The sequence below is a fragment of the Pecten maximus genome, chromosome 3, assembly GCF_902652985.1.
Source record: "Pecten maximus chromosome 3, xPecMax1.1, whole genome shotgun sequence".
Taxonomy (NCBI): Eukaryota; Metazoa; Mollusca; class Bivalvia; order Pectinida; family Pectinidae; genus Pecten; species Pecten maximus.
In genome coordinates this window covers 34,053,370-34,075,415 of record NC_047017.1, presented here as the reverse complement: position 1 = coordinate 34,075,415, position 22,046 = coordinate 34,053,370, and the positions used below count along the sequence as shown (strand labels likewise).

The 22,046-nt window shown below is 40.1% G+C and overlaps 1 protein-coding gene across 5 annotated transcripts in view; it reads right to left on the bottom strand.

Moving 5' to 3' along the window:
- LOC117323968 (papilin-like) overlaps positions 1-22,046 on the bottom strand; it is a 142,633-nt gene that overhangs the window by 35,084 nt on the left and 85,503 nt on the right. The window contains exon 1 of one of the 5 annotated variants that reach the window (XM_033879538.1): positions 5,114-5,347. The exons of the other annotated variants lie outside the window; for them this stretch is intronic. Within the exon in view, the coding sequence (XP_033735429.1) occupies positions 5,114-5,189 (76 nt within the window). The 5' untranslated portion in view covers positions 5,190-5,347. Of the gene's footprint in view, positions 1-5,113; positions 5,348-22,046 lie in introns of those variants that run through there. 5 annotated transcript variants of the gene reach the window in all.

Below are 22,046 nucleotides of genomic sequence, written 5' to 3'. Positions count from 1 at the left end.
GTAAGTTCTCACATACTTCAGAGGTATATATCTCCTCTTTTGGTTGGGAAAAGACAGCTTACATGTGCTATGACATCACTCACAATAGTGTAATGCCAACATTTTGTGTAGCGTAACAAAATGATATCAATGTGACGCATATTTTAAGGACATTGATGATGGTGTGATGAAAAGGTTTCACAACACTTCACAATTTGTTACTTTTATCTAAAAGTAAGTGGGAAAGATGATGAAACAAAGGCCTGTATCATGGACAGGGATATCTGAACCCTTGTGTAAAAGCTTGTGCTGAATAGCCAAACTCTTACACTCTGGTTGAGATATCCTTGTCCACGAAACAGGCCCATGTAAGATTCTATCATTCAGGATCTGAAAGACAGAACGAAGAAGAGAATGACATGTTGTGATCTGACATAGTGTTATGAGTATTTCCTGTCTAATTGTATACATAATGTACTCTGGAGAATATGGAGACAGGATTCTGACCCTCAAGACTCTGGGAAACTATCACTGAATGGTACTGAATCACAGCAGGCTCAAAGAGCAAAAATCAGAACCAGGTGAACATTACACCAAACAACAGCATTCCTATAATTTTCCAAAAAATGCCACGTTCCATGTGATCAGTGTTATCAGGGTCACCAATGTCAAAATGGATGCTAAGTCTGCAGACGCCTTGGTTCCATAAGGAGCTACACATTCTTGTCTTGTTTATGAGTCTCAGTACAATCTAGACATGTGATCTCTTAAAACAAAAACTCACTAGAGAAACCCATTCTTTATCATTACAGTTTGCTATTGTATGCAATGTAAGTGATTGCATGATTACCAGTGTTAGGGTGCCACACAAGTACCAAACCCGGTAATATATCCTACAGCCCTGACACCAAACCTGGTAATACACCCTACAACCCTGACACCAAACCTGGTAATATACCCTACAACCCTGACACCAAACCTGGTTATACACCCTACAGCCCTGACACCAAACCTGGTTATACACCCTACAACCCTGACACCAAACCTGGTTATACACCCTACAACCCTGACACCAAACCTGGTAATACAACCTACAACCCTGACACCAAACCTGATAATATACCCTACAACCCTGACACCAAACCTGGTAATATACCCTACAACCCTGACACCAAACCTGGTAATACACCCTACAACCCTGACACCAAACCTGGTAATATACCCTACAACCCTGACACCAAACCTGGTAATATACCCTACAACCCTGACACCAAACCTGGTAATATACCCTACAACCCTGACACCAAACCTGGTAATACACCCTACAACCCTGACACCAAACCTGGTAATATAACCTACAACCCTGACACCAAACCTGGTAATATACCCTACAACGCTGACACCAAACCTGGTAATATACCCTACAACCCTGACACCAAACCTGGTAATATAACCTACAACCCTGACACCAAACCTGGTAATATACCCTACAACGCTGACACCAAACCTGGTAATATACCCTACAACCCTGACACCAAACCTGGTAATACACCCTACAACCCTGACACTAAATCTGGTAATATACCCTACAACCCTGACACCAAACCTGGTTATACACCCTACAACCCTGACACCAAACCTGGTAATATACCCTACAACCCTGACACCAAACCTGGTAATACACCCTACAACCCTGACACCAAACCTGGTTATACACCCTACAACCCTGACACCAAACCTGATAATATACCCTACAACGCTGACACCAAACCTGGTTATACACCCTACAACCCTGACACCAAACCTGGTAATACACCCTACAACCCTGACACTAAATCTGGTAATATACCCTACAACGCTGACACCAAACCTAGTAATATACCCTACAACCCTGACACCAAACCTGGTAATACACCCTACAACCCTGACACCAAACCTGGTAATACACCCTACAACCCTGACACCAAACCTGGTAATACAACCTACAACCCTGACACCAAACCTGGTAATACACCCTACAACCCTGACACCAAACCTGGTAATATACCCTACAACCCTGACACCAAACCTGATAATATACCCTACAACCCTGACACCAAACCTGGTAATACACCCTACAACCCTGACACCAAACCTGGTATATACCCTACAACCCTGACACCAAACCTGATAATATACCCTACAACCCTGACACCAAACCTGGTAATACACCCTACAACCCTGACACCAAACCTGGTAATATACCCTACAACCCTGACACCAAACCTGGTAATATACCCTACAACCCTGACACCAAACCTGGTAATACACCCTACAACCCTGACACCAAACCTGGTAATATACCCTACAACCCTGACACCAAACCTGGTAATATACCCTACAACGCTGACACCAAACCTAGTAATATACCCTACAACCCTGACACCAAACCTGGTTATACACCCTACAACCCTGACACCAAACCTGGTAATATACCCTACAACCCTGACACCAAACCTGGTTATACACCCTACAACCCTGACACCAAACCTGGTAATATACCCTACAACCCTGACACCAAACCTGGTAATACACCCTACAACCCTGACACCAAACCTAGTAATATACCCTACAACCCTGACATCAAACCTGGTAATATACCCTACAACCCTGACACCAAACCTGGTTATACACCCTACAACCCTGACACCAAACCTAGTAATATACCCTACAACCCTGACACCAAACCTGGTAATATACCCTACAACCCTGACACCAAACCTGGTAATATACCCTACAACTCTGACACCAAACCTGGTAATATACCCTACAACCCTGACACCAAACCTGGTTATACACCCTACAACCCTGACACCAAACCTAGTAATATACCCTACAACCCTGACACCAAACCTGGTAATATACCCTACAACCCTGACACCAAACCTGGTAATATACCCTACAACCCTGACACCAAACCTGGTAATATACCCTACAACCCTGACACCAAACCTGGTAATATACCCTACAACCCTGACACCAAACCTGGTTATACACCCTACAACCCTGACACCAAACCTAGTAATATACCCTACAACCCTGACACCAAACCTGGTAATATACCCTACAACCCTGACACTAAACCTGGTAATACACCCTACAACCCTGACACCAAACCTGGTAATACACCCTACAACCCTGACACCAAACCTGGTAATATACCCTACAACCCTGACACCAAACCTGGTAATATACCCTACAACCCTGACACCAAACCTGGTAATACACCCTACAACCCTGACACCAAACCTGGTAATATACCCTACAACCCTGACACCAAACCTGGTAATACACCCTACAACGCTGACACCAAACCTGGTAATATACCCTACAACCCTGACACCAAACCTGGTTATACACTCTACAACCCTGACACCAAACCTGGTAATATACCCTACAACCCTGACATCAACTAGAAATCTCCAGTTGATCGACACATTGACCTGATAACCTCAGTAACAGGTCCACCTTGGCACCATATACTCCAACGCAGATTAAAATCCACAAATGTCATTACAGATTCTATCTGACAGTTCTCCATCACTATTTTTTCTCTAAGTGCAAATTTGAAGACACTCAGGAAATATATCAGACAAGGGTCGTAATCGGTGACAATTATCGCCAAATGTATCCTACACACTGCAGTCTTTGATGTACATGTAGGGTCATTGTCTTTCTGTGATACACACATGTATCATGTCTTTCAGACTTCTTCAGTTGCCTGATGGCATCCCTCTTAGATACCAGTGATACTGCTGTGTTTCCAACATCATTTTCACATGAATAAATGTCATTGATACTGTTCTGCACATAATTATAGAGTGGAAAATGTAGTAACTATCAGGGAAACCATTTACAAAGAATCTTCCTAAGAAATTGTGTTCAAGTGCAACACTTACATGTCAAAGAAAATGTATCGTTTCAACATGTTGCACACAGACAGCATAATGAAAATACTTTGGACCAAATTACCGATTCAACCAAATTAAATTACTCCATACAGAAGTAAACTAATTTTTATATGACTGTTATCAAATTCAATAATGATACAAACAAGAAAAAATAGCATTCCTTTCAAAGCTTTAAAACAATCATTCTATAAAACAATTGGTACAGTCACAGTACATTCAGACTTTCCCATAGAGATAACATTGCCAATACAAAGGTATCATCATTTTTCAGTGTAATAAAAACTAATTTCAACCATTTTTAACAAAGGGCACTATCTGTAATATTCCTACAGCAGCATGAGTCACCTATAAACTTCACATCAAAAGGAACGTTTACCGATCTTGCACCAAATCTTCCATTTTAATGGTGACTGCATGACCTACTTACACTTGCTGGTTGTCTCCTGATTTAACAGTTATTATAGAGGTCATTTTCAATAGAACTTTTGTGACATATACCCGACGTATCAGTTAAAGACTCGCTGCTTTTCCTATCATTGAAATTAGGCATTGGGTTAGAAAATATGTCTATAACACACTGATCAAGCATTATTAAGTTCTATTGAGGGACAACCAAATTCACAACTCAAATCTAGACACTAATAGAGACAGGACATGGAACAAAAGTGAAATTATTTGACTGAATTTTTTCTGTATATGTATATACTGAAAGTAAGTGACAAATGTCCTACCACATCTGATAGATTACCGGATTATTGTACAATTTAAACATGAACGATAAAACTTTAACAATATGTCTCACTTCATACTGGACGTTAGAGGCTTTTAAACATGGGTAGCAAGCCTGACAAGTAGGCTGGGTAGGCATGTCTTAAAGAGTTTTGAAACACAACTACTGTACTGGTAAAATGACTTACAAAACGACCGGTGTTTAAGACAAGGATAATAGTATGTGGGTGGAACCGAGAGCAATGTGAAATTTGTCAAATAAAAAAAAAAGGTTTAAAAAAAAGGTAAAAAGCCTTGCACCATGTGATCCAGAAAATCTGTTAGAATTGTAGTTTGTGGTGTATAACAGCTATCACCTTGTCCTTACAATACGGGATGGTTTCTCTCACAGTATGTACCACAGATATTTACACACAACACTGGCTACACTAATTAGCGATACAGTTATTACTTACTATTTGGTTGTGTTGTATTATCCTGAGCAGATGAGCCGGCAAATATCACACTGACTAAAAGAACTAGCCCCACCATGTTGATCTGGTCACCGAGGGGGCCACCTACTTACTGGGGCTGCATAATGTTGCAAGAGGGGATTATAGGGTTCAGTAGTCCTGGGTATGTAATTATCCGGACTGGGGCTTTCAGTGTAAGCCCTGCATGTCCAGAGTCTATACTCCTTATAGTGTAAGGTGCTGATTGGTCGTGTATACTAACCTCAGCCAACTCATTCACATTGGGACATACTTTTTAACACTACTGTAAAACACTTAAGCTGATCTATCTTTCTTCAGATCTCGAGGAGTACATTATGACGTCAGGGCGTGTATTTTTGTGGCGGAGGAGATAATACGTCATAATAACCACCTATGGTGTTTGAGTGTACCCAGAAAGCCTATACACTCTGTAATCGGCTGAGCAATCTTCTACTATGATCTCTGGATACCACACCACAACACAGTGGCCTAAACATAATGGTCATTAGATGGTCATCAGAATATCTGGACATTAGCCTGTACATAATGGTCATCTTTCAATAGTGACCAGAATAGTCTTTTGTTGCTGTGACAATGGTCAACTGTAAGAGTTACTATACAGGAATCAGAGAAAATACTCGTCAGTTACAGGTCTATAAGACACGGTCAAATGGGTCAGGTCAATATGTACCTAATCATTTCTTTGTAAGATTTACACATCAACTGTATAAAGAGGATAACAAACAACCTTTACAGAAGATGAATTAATCTGTATCATTAAGAGATGTTTTCCAGACAGAGAGTGAGTGCAGCAGTATACATAAGTCTACTGTTTAGTCTGAGCAGCCCTGGATAATGGAAATCGGATGGATCCTATAGGCCACACAATATCCCCCTGTTGTACTCAGTACGACTTATACACACTTGTTTGTTTTTGCCCTAAGATGCCAACCAGTGTGTTTACCCACCAGATAATATTGATATAAGTAATTTGTTCTCAGAATTAGCTGCTGTGGTCAGCTGATTTTATCTGTGAATGACTGTACCACAACAATAAAGTATAGGACCCTTCAGCTGACCAGTCCTAATCACTTGTAGTTACCAGATTGTATCCAATAATGTCTAGCTATATAGTCACTGTGTGTTTCTCTCTGAAAAAACACCAACGTCAGGAGCTTTTGATGGAAAGTTCATAGAGGTCACACCCCACTTTTGTGTGTGGGCTTTCTCCCATAAATTGCTACTTTGTACAAAGGTCTGATTGCAAGGTGGAGTTTTTATGGCTGTTATCATAAAATGAATATAAAATCTGGCTCCAATTGTACCTGATGGATCAATATCCCAGGGCCCTATCGCCCCTAATCACTGACCAGCCAAGCAGAAAGTCGACAGTAGTGTGTAGGGTACTCAACCGGAGATACTGCCCCCATCCTCTTACTATGGCGAGACTGGACATTTATTTATGTCCTGATCAAGACAGCTGAGACAAAAAGTTCTGTTTGTATCCATCAACGAGACAAACAGATCTGGATACAAACATCTCAAGAGACAAACAGCTCTTTTGACAAACCTAGACTGACCAGTCTAAACACACCCAATCTGAAACTTTAGTGGATTACCCTGAAGGCCTTGTCAGTAATGAAAATGTCAGGCTGTATCATCGGTGCTAACTCTTAACAATCAGGCCTTATCTAATGATATCAATGTAGAGACTATAGAGGGATGGAATCAAACCCCTGTAGTAGTGAAGGGCACCTTCTCTTCCTGGGCGTCAGACATCCAGACAGACTTTAATGGTCACTCCCCAATAGATACAAATATTACTGAACATTTCACTTGTCTATGACTCCTACATAAATATAACTAGAGTATAATACTAAGGTTCAGAGGTTCTATCTAATTAAAATTCAACAAAAAGTGAATTTTGATGTTTGAATAGTGTCAGTGAAAAGTCTTAATCTTTCTCCAAAAGTCGGACCATGGGACGTCAGAATTAGTGATTTTCTCAAGGATTTATATAGGTGAAGAGTATTACACAAGATAAGCTTTGTCACACTGAGCGTACCGACTGTCCCCTACACAAAGTACGTTGTCTTAAGGGTCCTAGTCATAACTGGTGGTGTGGGGAGAGAGTACTCAGGAAATATACGTCATTCACATCACTAACCAAACCTGAGAACCAGGATGATTTCCCCGATAGGAATGACAAGTATTCTGTACAGTTATCATATTTACTAAATCAAACAAGTTTACGTTTGAGTGCCACCTTGCGGATGATTCAGACAATTCCTCCAACAGATTGACACAGCCATTATCATCAGTGCACCTCCACAAATCACTACTGATCTCCAAAATCCATTCAGTTTTAACACACAACAAGGCCATGAATAGCGCCATTCTACACCCAGCCATAAATCAGTCAGAAATGTCTGATAAACTAAAATAAACTCGTACATGCAGAAAACTATATTTAATTCAACATTATCTTTAAGTGAACAACAAAACCAATTTTCTGCAAGATTGACTGACGTCGGCTAACAAATGAAAGATGGTGGAATTGATACGATTAACTTCGGTCTGTAGTCATGGTAAGTTAGAGTTTACATTTGTACCTGTGACAGTTCTCCAATATTATCTGTGACAATGCTGTTTTTCCTGTTTAAATACAGTCAGCTACACTGATAATGCATCTCTCTACCTGGAAATCTCCTAAAAACCTAATATAAATGGCAGAAAAGAAGTCTGAACATAAGCATGGTGTCATTGGGCCGACCATTAACTTTAAATTTACAATGTATTCCAGTTGTAACTTATTTGCTCAATTCAAACTTTGACTATGGGTAGCTGTCAGGGAGATTTTGTAGATGACTTTGATAAACAGACTTATGCAATATCATAGAGTCTGGAGTCCCTGTGGGTTACTAGTATTCTCTCCTGTTACCTGACTGAACTAGTCCTGATCATGTTACACGTAGCTATAGATACTGGGAGGGGAACCACAGACAGGATTAGGGGAAATACAATATAGAAATTATTTGAATTCAACAGAGATCACGACAGAGGGATTTGGTTGTTGACTACAAGGATAGGTAAACTGTAAATATAAAAGTGATCGAGATATCAGCAGACACACAATCAACCCCGACCCTCCTTCGGAACTTTGGGTCTCAACATAACACTCATGGACATTGTATCCTTGTACCTACCATAAAGAACAGCTATGGACAGAAATACCGCACAAAGTGGTTACTATATACCATCCCCATTAGTGGGGGTATACTAAGGTAGATGGGGCTGGGTACTATATATGAATCATTGATCTGTTACACTATCCCTGGCACATTATTGCAACATTATTGACATGGCAGACTATTAATGATGATAGTCACTTAAACTTGGTGATAGATTAACTGCAGATCAAGACAGGTGCACCTACAACACCTACAGTAACAGACAGGTGTCCCTCCGACACCTACAGTAACAGACAGGTGCCCCTCTAACATCTACAGTAACAGACAGGTGCCCCTCTAACACCTATAGTAACAGACAGACAGACACCCCCCCCCCCCCCCCCCCCAACACCTACAGTAATAGACAAGGTGCCCCTCCGACACCTACAGTTACAGACAGATGCCCCTCCGACACCTACACAATAGCTTTACAGTAACTCAATAAGGGTTACACAAGGAGCTTTCTTTTAACTTCCAATCTTACCTCTTATCTGCACCCCATTTAACACACTAATCCCTATGGGATAGGGGGACAGCCCAGCCTGTTGTTACCCTATCAAGGACTGCTTCTCTACTCCAGTTTATCTGAATTTCTACTCCAGTATCTGGACACAATCATCCACAATCTCATCCAAAACAGCATGATTCCCTGTACATCACAGTCATATCACCAACTATTGTGTTCCATTTGATAACTACTTGTATGTGTAAGATAGGATAGTGTCGCTTCAAAGACACAAATGGTCACAGTCAATATTAGACTACAAAAAATACCCTCTAATGATAATAAATCTCCTGATTACAACATTTTCAAAGCATTGAAATTTCCTGTGATAGCAGACCTTGAAAAATTATTAATTATAAATCAAGTTATGAGAATTGGGCTTGGTCTTATCCATGTACTTGCTATATGTTTAATTAACTCTGTCATACTTAATTAGCAATAGTAGTTTTATCTATATATTGTTACCTTGCTGTGATATCTTTTTCTTATGTTTGTGGTAATAAAAGGTCTTTAGAGATAATGTTTCTGTTTTCATAGATATCACTATAAATAAAATGTCTTGTATCTTGTATCAATTATCACCCATTTGTTGAATTTTTTATATAACTTTATTGACTTGCTGTATATCTTAAGAATCTAATGGTTACAAAAGTTTTCTGGGACATGTTGGTGAGAGGTGACCATATAATTGTACAGGGCGTAGTGTAAGAAGTTACCAAGATTGTTTCATAAAGAAAATATATCTAATTTCTCCCCTTAAAGGATAAAGATAAAGTGTGAGTAATCACATTCTTATGATAACATAAGTCTCGGCCTGATGAATTATCAAACAGTCGAGTACCCTGGTACATATAAAGCTATAAAAAGGTCTCGGTGACACATTGACCTGTACACTCCAGAGCGGTGACCTTGACACAAGTGTTTGTATCATATAGTAACCTGGGAATGTCCACACCCTTGTCTATAACCTAATATCATTTCCTTGGTGCAGTTTATGCAGAAATTCCTGGTCAAACTCTCAACTATATACAAAACAGGGCCTGAAACAACACACCAGAAATAAAGGAAAAGTGAAATGGGAAAAATTCAGCATGTTAATCACTGACCAGGTCACCAGGGTCTTAAAGACTCTGAGCACTGACTTACAGCACGTGACAGGGCTGAACTTCTGATTGGCTTTTTATTCAGTATGTAATTACGCAGGACCTTGACTGAAAAAAGTCCAAAATCTGTTAACATCATAACACACAGAGTTAAACACAAAGAACTCGGGTCCAGCAGAGAGTGGGAGGATGATGTATACAGAGAACGCCTAATAACTCGGCTAAGAGCCGCTAAGTATGTTTATTTTTTTATCCATTATAGCTTATTTCCTACCTCAAAAGAATATGAAAGTAACAACTTGTACATGCAGCATGTACGAAGATTACCTCTAGATAATTAAGTGTATTCTGAAGTGATTTGTTTTACAACCTTTTGCAGTCAGCAGTAATTGACCTGAGTCTGGGTAACATGCCGAACATGCTCAGTCAATAGCTGTATTACCATAATCATATAGTTGTTAGATACCACTGTCTACATGATTACTGCAACATAAAACAGCACAATCTGATGAATATACAGCACCACCCAATATACCGTACAGCACCACCCAATATACCATACAGCACCACCCAATATACCATACAGCACCACCCAATAAACAATACAGCACCACCAAATATATCATACAGCACCAACCAATATACCGTACAGCACCACCCAATATACCATACAACATCAACCAATATACCATACAGAACCACCCAATATACCATACAGCACCACCCAATATACCATACAGAACCACCCAGTATATCATATAGCACAACCCAATATACCATACAGCACCACCCAATATACCGTACAGCACCACCCAATATACCATACAGCACCACCAAATATACCATACAACACCACCCAATATACCATACAGCACCACCCAATATACCATACAGCACCACCCAATATACCATACAACACCACCCAATATACCATACAAAACCACCCAGTATATCATACAGCACCACCCAATATATCATACACCACCACCCAATATACCATACAACACAACCCAATACACCATACAACACCACCAAATATACAACTTTTATATAAACACAGCCTTATAAAACCTCATCCAACAACATTTTATATCAACATCTGTTTTACATGCTCCCATTGTAATGCACAGAGGATGTAATATGTGTTAACCTACTATAAAATCATTTGGTGGTGTGACCAATATCATATCTTAATTCTCATTGTGACAACACTGGTATTGCTGTACAAGAAATTCACAAAATTAAATTGGAGGATCATTGATTTAATACAAGCTGCCAGCAATACATGTAAGAGGGTCTTAACTCTATTTGCTGAAATTTTTACCGCTGAAATACAACTTTCATCATTTAAAGTTTGATAATCTTTTAGGAAAACCTAATTATTAATTCAATCAGGATATCTAAAACACATTATGTGAAAATATTGCTTTTAAAGTTGGAGGCATAATTTGCCTGGTTCACTCAATAAATAATCTGAAGACAGTAGTCTTTAGCTGGTAGGAAGAGAGAAATATCACCTCTTTCCCATTACTAAGATGTAGTTCTGATAAAAATGTGAGAGTCAGCATTTCTTCATCGCTATTACTCATACTGCTTGTTAAGTTCAATGTGTTGGAAAAGAAAACACGGATGAGGATTTCTGACAGCAATGAAAAACAAAAGTAAAGCAGGGAGGTGCAGGCTAAGCTGAATGATTTGCAGCTGCCTGGTAAAGTGAGACAGATAGTGATGTCGTGTATCATAGACTCACTTGTGGGTAATTATAAATGTTGATGTTATAATCTAGTTATCAATACACTCCTCCTCTCACTTGTTCACCAAACCATTCCACCATTATTGTACAACTCTAGGTACGATCTTTACTGTCCAGTCTAACGTCACCAAACCATTCTACCATTATTGTTCAACTCTAGATATCACCAAACCATTCCACCATTATTGTACAACTCTTGGTATCACCAAACCATTCTACCATTATTGTACAACTCTCGGTATCACCAAACCATTCTACCATTATTGTACAACTCTCGGTATCACCAAACCATTCCACCATTATTGTACAACTCTCTGTATGATCTTTACTGTCCAGTCTAACGTCACCAAACCATTCTACCATTATTGTACAACTCTAGATATCACCAAACCATTCCACCATTATTGTACAACTCTAGGTACGATCTTTACTGTCCAGTCTAACGTCACCAAGCCATTCTACCATTTTTGTACAACTCTCGGTATCACCAAACCATTCTACCATTATTGTACAACTCTCGGTATCACCAAACCATTCCACCATTATTGTACAACTCTCTGTATGATCTTTACTGTCCAGTCTAACGTCACCAAACCATTCTACCATTATTGTACAACTCTAGATATCACCAAACCATTCCACCATTATTGTACAACTCTAGGTACGATCTTTACTGTCCAGTCTAACGTCACCAAGCCATTCTACCATTTTTGTACAACTCTCGGTATCACCAAACCATTCCACCATTATTGTACAACTCTCGTTATGATCTTTACTGTCCAGTCTAACATCACCAAACCATTCCACCATTATTGTACAACTCTAGGTATCACCGAACCATTCTACCATTATTGTACAACTCTAGGTACGATCTTTACTGTCCAGTCTAACATCAACGAACCATTCAACCATTATTATACAACTCTAGGTACGATCTTTACTGTCCAGTCGAACGTCACCAAACCATTCTACCATTATTGTACAACTCTCGGTATCACCAAACCATTCTAACATTATTGTACAACTCTAGATATCACCAAACCATTCTACCATTATTGTACAACTCTCGTTATGTTCTTTACTGTCCAGTCTAACGTCACCAAACCATTCTACCATTATTGTACAACTCTCGTTATCACCAAACCATTCCACCATTATTGTACAACTCTCGTTATGTTCTTTACTGTCCAGTCTAACATCACCAAACCATTCCACCATTATTGTACAACTCTCGGTATCACCAAACCATTCTACCATTATTGTACAACTCTCGGTATCACCAAACCATTCTACCATTATTGTACAACTCTCGTTATGATCTTTAATCTCCAGTCTAACCTTGTATCTTATCTATGTTACACTAATCATCCCCTTTTACTAATCATACATTAACTGAAGACTCATTGTTGAAGTATTATAAAGGTAGAAATGTGAAATGAAGACAGAACTGAGGGTAGAGAAACCATGAACATAGCAAGGTGTTACTGCTGATTTTGGTCAGGATGTAAAAAAAATTAGAAAATATTTCTGCTGGGTTTAATTAAAGGTCTAGGGGTGTGCTCCCTAGGTTTCATCTGGCTACTCCCAGTCTCTGGCAACCACTATGTATGTTTAATATAAATGGTAGTACAGCATCGCATGAAAAAGAGAACTTTTTCTCCTCTCAGTGTGATACAACACTGTCTCACAATCTAATGTAGTCGTAGATATTGTTCAAGGTCAAGCGAAGCATCAAGGTCATATGAGAGCAATGTTCATAAGTGTTCTGGGTTAGCAACATGTTTGTATTCCTCAACAATAAACCAACTTAAACTGTCCAGTTTGATGCAGGGTTTGAGCATGATGCTGAGTGAGAAATTTAGGTGAGAGTCTCTAGCTATAAATGTCAACACTAAAATATCTCTAGCTAAACCCATTCTCCTGTAATGGGAGGTACATTTATACCTTGTCCATCAACATCCCCGTTACTCGTTAACTCGTAGTACACTTAGGTTATTTACCCTGTTTTAAGATTTTCAAAATTGCAGAAAACTCAATTTTACCTTGGCATTTGTAGGAGTGAATCATCTAGAAATTAAGAGCAAGCAATTTCAGAGGGCTGACATTTCAACAATTTTTACAGCATCTAAATGCCGACACTGATGATGATATGAACTACAGCAATGAGGAGAACAATTTTACAGCCACTTATGCTTGTCCTCCAGAATTATACACTCAATCTCCTAGGTCACCACAGGATGTCGGCTATCATGTATTTTTAAAAAGTCACAAAAAAGTAAAGTTTTCAAAGATCAAAGCCTGAAATGTATAGTGATTCTGACATTTCTTCGCTACTTAATGAGAAAATATTTGATAAACCTGCTATAATTCAAATGCAACATGTAACATTGTTTTTATGGCCTGAACCATAGCAACTTAATTGATAAAGGAAGAGCCTGAATAAGCCAATGTTCCAGGTCATGGCCTCAGTATTACTGTCTTGGACTTGGTCACTCAACAGTTACAGGTTCTGAACTCTGTGTTGTTGTCTGGGACATGGTCACTGTTACAGGTCCTAGTCTCAGTGTTGACTGGGACATGGTCACTGTTACAGGTCCTAGTCTCAGTGTTGACTGGGACATGGTCACTGTTACAGGTCCTAGTCTCAGTGTTGACTGGGACATGGTCACTGTTACAGGTCCTAGTCTCAGTGTTGATTGGGACATAGTCACTGTTGCAGGTCCTAGTCTCAGTGTTGACTGGGACATGGTCACTGTTACAGGTCCTAGTCTCAGTGTTGACTGGGACATGGTCACTGTTACAGGTCCTAGTCTCAGTGTTGACTGGGACATGGTCACTGTTACAGGTCCTAGTCTCGGTGTTGACTGGGACATGGCCACTGTTACAGGTCCTAGTCTCAGTGTTGACTGGGACATGGCCACTGTTACAGGTCCTAGTCTCAGTGTTGACTGGGACATGGCCACTGTTACAGGTCCTAGTCTCAGTGTTGACTGGGACATGGTCACTGTTACAGGTCCTAGTCTCAGTGTTGACTGGGACATGGTCACTGTTACAGGTCCTAGTCTCAGTGTTGACTGGGACTTGGTCACTGTTACAGGTCCTAGTCTCAGTGTTGACTGGGACATGGCCATTGTTACAGGTCCTAGTCTCGGTGTTGACTGGGACATGGCCACTGTTACAGGTCCTAGTCTCAGTGTTGACTGGGACATGGCCACTGTTACAGGTCCTAGTCTCAGTGTTGACTGGGACATGGTCACTGTTACAGGTCCTAGTCTCAGTGTTGACTGGGACATGGTCACTGTTACAGGTCCTAGTCTCAGTGTAGACTGGGACATGGTCACTGTTACAGGTCCTAGTCTCAGTGTGGACTGGGACATGGCCACTGTTACAGGTCCTAGTCTCAGTGTTGACTGGGACATGGCCACTGTTAAAGGTCCTAGTCTCAGTGTTGACTGGGACATGGTCACTGTTACAGGTCCTAGTCTCAGTGTTGACTGGGACATGGTCACTGTTACAGGTCCTAGTCTCAGTGTGGACTGGGACATGGCCACTGTTACAGGTCCCAGTCTCAGTGTTGACTGGGACATGACCACTGTTAAAGGTCCTAGTCTCAGTGTTGACTGGGACATGGCCACTGTTACAGGTCCTAGTCTCAGTGTTGACTGGGACATGGTCACTGTTGCGGGTTCTGAACTCAGTGTTGTTGTCTGGGACATGGTCACTGTTACAGGTCCTAGTCTCAGTGTTGACTGGGACATGGTCACTGTTACAGGTCCTAGTCTCAGTGTTGACTGGGACATGGCCACTGTTACAGGTCCCAGTCTCAGTGTTGACTGGGACATGACCACTGTTAAAGGTCCTAGTCTCAGTGTTGACTGGGACATGGTCACTGTTACAGGTCCTAGTCTCAGTGTTGACTGGGACATGGCCACTGTTACAGGTCCTAGTCTCAGTGTTGACTGGGACATGGTCACTGTTACAGGTCCTAGTCTCAGTGCTGACTGGGACATGGTCACTGTTACAGGTCCTAGTCTCAGTGTTGACTGGGACATGGCCACTGTTACAGGTCCTAGTCTCAGTGTTGACTGGGACATGGTCACTGTTACAGGTCCTAGTCTCAGTGTTGACTGGGACATGGTCACTGTTACAGGTCCTAGTCTCAGTGTTGACTGGGACTTGGTCACTGTTACAGGTCCTAGTCTCAGTGTTGACTGGGACATGGTCACTGTTACAGGTCCTAGTCTCAGTGTTGACTGGGACATGGTCACTGATACAGGTCCTAGTCTCAGTGTTGATTGGGACATGGTCACTGTTACAGGTCCTAGTTTCAGTGTTGACTGGGACATGGTCACTGTTACAGGTCCTAGTCTCAGTGTTGACTGGGACATGGTCACTGTTACAGGTCCTAGTCTCAGTGTTGACTGGGACATGGTCACTGTTACAGGTCCTAGTCTCAGTGTTGACTGGGACATGGCCACAGTTACAGGTCCTAGTCTCAGTGTTGACTGGGACATGGTCACTGTTACAGGTCCTAGTCTCAGTGTTGATTGGGACATGGTCAATGTTACAGGTCCCAGTCTCAGTGTTGACTGGGACATGGTCACTGTTACAGGTCCTAGTCTCAGTGTTGACTGGGACATGGCCACTGTTACAGGTCCTAGTCTCAGTGTTGATTGGGACATGGTCAATGTTGCGGGTTCTGAACTCAGTGTTGTTGTCTGGGACTTGGTCAATGTTACAGGTCCTGGCCTCAGGGTGGCCTGGGATTCACCCCCAAACACATGGCATTCAGATTAACAACTTGGCCATGTCCACACAGGTAAAATAATTGTTAGGTTTACCCAAGTAGCCATCAATGTTTATAGCCTTTTTCCTTGGGGTAAGGAGGATGTGTGTAGAGTAGTAGGCTATAACTTACATCGGTAACAATCATTGTTACATTGCAGATCACGTCTAGACAGAACATACATGGGTGAGCATCAAGTCACCCTCACCATTACAGGTAGGATATCCTGCCCAGCCCTAAACAACAGCATGCTGTCACTCCTAATTCATGTACCAATTTACCAAATATGAAAACGGCAATTATCTTGTTAAAGCGCCCTAACAGTACTATATACAGCTGTATAGTATAACATGTACACAATAAACATGTGTCTTGAATAACAATTCAATAGGATACAATTACCAACAAATTATAACCACTGTATACCTGACAGCTAAACATTCTATTTAAACCTAAATCAAAATTGACTTTAAACTTTCAAAACAATTAACCTTATTTACAGGAAGGTATTTTACTGTGGGTTACAGGAAATGGCATGTTTTTTTTTAACTACGGTGTGTGAGGTATTTGAAGGAAAGCAATGGTGTCCTCCCCCGATACCAGATCAGGTGTGAAATCAAAGGTGATGAAGATGTGTCCTCCCCAGATACTGGACATTATCGCTGTTACACCTGTATGTTGTAAGCTCTAATACTATCACTGTTACACCTGTATGTAGTAAGCTCTAATACTTATCACTGTTACACCTGTATGTTGTAAGCTCTAATACTATCACTGTTACACCTGTATGTAGCAGACCCTAATACTATCACTGTAACACCTGTATGTTGTAAGCTCTAATACTATCACTGTAACACCTGTATGTTGTAAGCTCTAATACTATCACTGTTACACCTGTATGTAACAGACCCTAATACTATCACTGTAACACCTGTATGTAACAGACCCTAATACTATCACTATAACACCTGTATGTAACAGACCCTAATACTATCACTGTTACACCTGTATGTAACAGACCCTAATACTACCACTATAACACTTGTATGTAACAGACCCTAATACTATCACTATAACACCCGTATGTAACAGACCCTAATACTATCACTATAACACCTGTATGTAACAGACCCTAATACTATCACTATAACACCTGTATGTAACAGACCCTAATACTATCATTATAACACCTGTATGTAACAGACCCTAATACTATCACTGTTACACCTGTATGTAGCAGACCCTAATACTATCACTGTAACACCTGTATGTAACAGACCCTAATACTATCACTATAACACCCGTATGTAACAGACCCTAATACTATCACTATAACACCTGTATGTAACAGACCCTAATACTATCACTATAACACCTGTATGTAACAGACCCTAATACTATCATTATAACACCTGTATGTAACAGACCCTAATACTATCATTATAACACCTGTTTTGACCTGAATGAGATGGTTTAGTTTGGCCTGTTTTGCACCTGAATGAGATGGTTTAGTTTGGCCTGTTTTGCACCTGAATGAGATGGTTTAGTTTGGCCTGTTTTGCACCTGAATGAGATGGTTTAGTTTGGCCTGTTTTGCACCTGAATGAGATGGTTTAGCATTCTGCGTCCATACTGTGTTGATCAACAGATCTAGTTCACCATCAGTACATTCTACAAAGTCATGTTTTACACATGCATCACACTTATGAGAACAGTAATGAAGGAGAAATTATACAATAAACACACTCACAATGACAGAAGGTGACGAGATAAAAGAAATACCCACGTACCAATATTGTATACTAAAACAGCATGGTTGCATACTTTGTGCTGAGTTTATTTTCTTACACAGTACCTTAAATGTCTTCCCTGGCCTCAAAACTAACAGACCTTACTATTCCAACAACACTAAGACTCTAGTATGTGTTGATGTCCCTCACAGTAACTGTTTCCCTGTAGTGGTGTCTCTGTCATATGAATTGAAGATATTTTTGTTGTGTTTTTCCAGAACAAAAAACACTGTGCTTTTTGTAACCTTGAAAACTAGAAAATGTCATTTTCATACATCGATTTCGAAACCTTTTTGACATCGATTTTGGTCAAAATTTTTCATGTGCAAAATATACGGAAAGAAGGTTTTTTCCAGCATTTTCAGCCCCAAAAAGTACCTGCGCAAATTACACAGATATTTACAGTAAATGCCTCTGCTGCCACTTGATTTGGCATCAGCTATTCCTGAGATTAGCTATTAGTTACATTGCATCAGGACAGGACGGGACACATCGGGATGCTATGTACATGGGTAACACTAGTACTATATGCCCCCAATTTCATGGCGGGGCATAAAAACAAAGTGCTTTGGAGGATTTGGTAGACATCTTGTGACCTTGAGAATCTTGCAGGACCAATGTCTTCTGACCTTGAGAATTTGGTAGGACCAACAACTTTTGACCTTGAGTTTTGCAAGGTGATTATCTTGTGGCCTTTGGTTTATAATTTAAATGTCTGTGCTACAAGTCATCAGTAGTGTCACAATGTATTGGTGATGTCAACTGAACAGAAACTCCAGCAATATTTGTAGTGTTGTAGGAAATCCCCACCCATACTACACATCAGACTTAGTTCTGCCAAGGCATGCATTACCCAACACATAAAAGTACCCATACATTCACACACAGGAGCCCCAATTGACAGTACATGTCTTGGTGTATTACAATAAGTGGTACGGGTAATTAGGATTCTTCAGCACGGATATGATATTCCTCATCCATCAACAAGACTGTGGATATAATACTCCCTACCCATCAACACGACAGCAGCATGTCGACAATGCAGATCTACATGCATATTGTTCCAACTGAACAACACCCTTTTTTTCCACAGAACCTTCTCTTTAACAGTTCCACAGTAGTACTACAATCCATGGTTGTTTGTTGGCTGAATCAACAGCTCTTGCTTGTTTTACACGGCAGGCGTGACGTAATATATGAGTACCACATGTAGACAATACAACACTATGAACCACAGATAGGAACTACCAGGTATATTGTATACTAACTGTTCCTCGTCCAAGTATAGGAGCTACCAGGTATATTGTATACTAACTGTTCCTCGTCCAAGTATAGGAACTACCAGGTATATTGTATACTAACTGTTCCTCCTCCAAGTATAGGAACTACCAGTTATATTGTATACTATCTGTTCCTCGTCAAAGTATAGGAACTACCAGGTATATTGTATACTAACTGTTCCTCGTCAAAGTATAGGAACTACCAGGTATATTGTATACTAACTGTTCCTCATCAAAGTATAGGAACTACCAGGTATATTGTATACTATCTGTTCCTCGTCAAAGTATAGGAACTACCAGTTATATTGTATACTAACTGTTCCTCTTCCAAGTATAGGAACTACCAGGTATATTGTATACAAACTGTTCCTCGTCCAAGTATAGGAACTACCAGGTATATTGTATACTAACTGTTCCTCGTCCAAGTATAGGAACTACCAGGTATATTGTATACTAACTGTTCCTCGTCAAAGTAAAGGAACTACCAGGTATATTGTATACTAACTGTTCCTCGTCCAAGTATAGGAACTACCAGGTATATTGTATACTAACTGTTCCTCGTCCAAGTATAGGAACTACCAGGTATATTGTATACTAACTGTTCCTCGTCCAAGTATAGGAACTACCAGGTATATTGTATACTAACTGTTCCTCGTCAAAGTATAGGAACTACCAGGTATATTGTATACTAACTGTTCCTCGTCCAAGTATAGGAACTACCAGGTATATTGTATACTAACTGTTCCTCGTCCAAGTATAGGAACTACCAGGTATATTGTATACTTACTGTTCCTCTTCCAAGTACATAAATTTTCTCACTTCCCCAACACTCAACCATTAACTATATACAACTCAACCTAAAGCCGTTTCACAATGAAGAATATTACCTTTTTTCAAGGATGGCTAATCATTGACCGATACAAAACACATAACTGTACAGTACTAATCACCACATTCCTCTGCTCCATCTCTCAGTCCACCTAATGGCAGGACAATCAAACACACCATGACATGTGGTTACAGAAATAAGATGGTCAGAAGTATCATCTAATTTTCATTTTGCCTCTGTGCCTAATTTGAGTTAGACCTTATTGTCCAGGGTGATAATGACAGTCTCCCCTATTATCCTATAAACGTTTGTTATTTATTCCCTGGCACCAGCAGATACTTTTTCTGCATAAAACATACTTGTCACCATGGATACCAGATAACATGTGCCTCTGTCAACTAGAAACACTGTTATCTGTAATTAGTAAGTGTTTCAGGTTTATAATGGAAAATGAAAGGCCATGACCAGCTATTTCTCTGGTTATCTCCCTTATCAACACTGCATTATTTGTAGTGACCTTGACCATGTTTTTGAGAGGTTGTTCACTTTCAGTTTTCGTTCAATGATGGTTAATTGGTTTGAGACTCGAGGCAACAATATACTGTAACCATGGTTCAGGCTGTCTTACTGTATTAGACTCCAGTCAACAATATACTGTAACCATGGTTCAGACTGTCTTACTGTATTAGACTCCAGCCAACAATATACTGTAACCATGGTTCAGGCTGTCTTACTATATTAGACTCCAGACAACAATATACTGTAACCATGGTTCAGGCTGTCTTTCTATATTAGACTCCAGCCAACAATATACTGTAACCATGGTTTAGGCTGTCTTACTGTATTAGACTCCAGCCAACAATATACTGTGACCATGGTTCAGGCTGTCTTACTGTATTAGACTCCAGCCAACAATATACTGTAACCATGGTTCAGACTGTCTTACTGTATTAGACTCCAGACAACAATATACTGTAACCATGGTTCAGGCTGTCTTACTGTATTAGACTCCAGCCAACAATATACTGTAACCATGGTTCAGCCTGTCTTACTATATTAGACTCCAGTCAACAATATACTGTAACCATGGTTTAGGCTGTCTTACTATAGTAGACTCCAGCCAACAATATACTGTAACCATGGTTCAGGCTGTCTTACTGTATTAGACTCCAGCCAACAATATACTGTAACCATGGTTCAGGCTGTCTTACTATAGTAGACTCCAGCCAACAATATACTGTAACCATGGTTCAGGCTGTCTTACTATATTAAACACACATATAAAGTACAAACACATGTATACATAGAACAAGTTAGAAGTATCCCCCCAACATATGGTGAAAGTATGATAACATTTTTCAGTTCCGTATTATCCTTGATCTCCTTTAATGACAGCTGATTTTATGATACTTTACATGCGTACATGTGTAGCACTTCCGACCTGATACATTCATGTAACAAGTAAACCATGAGGGCTTGAAAAAGCAAAAGTCAGACGTTGATCAAATCTTAAATGCGAGGTAATTATTCCTTTGATTTTATATTCTTCTCCTAATTTAAAGTCTTTAATTTGTAAAAAAAAAAAAAAAAAATAAAAAAAATGAAAATATGAAAATACAATATAGCTATGGTCCATGGC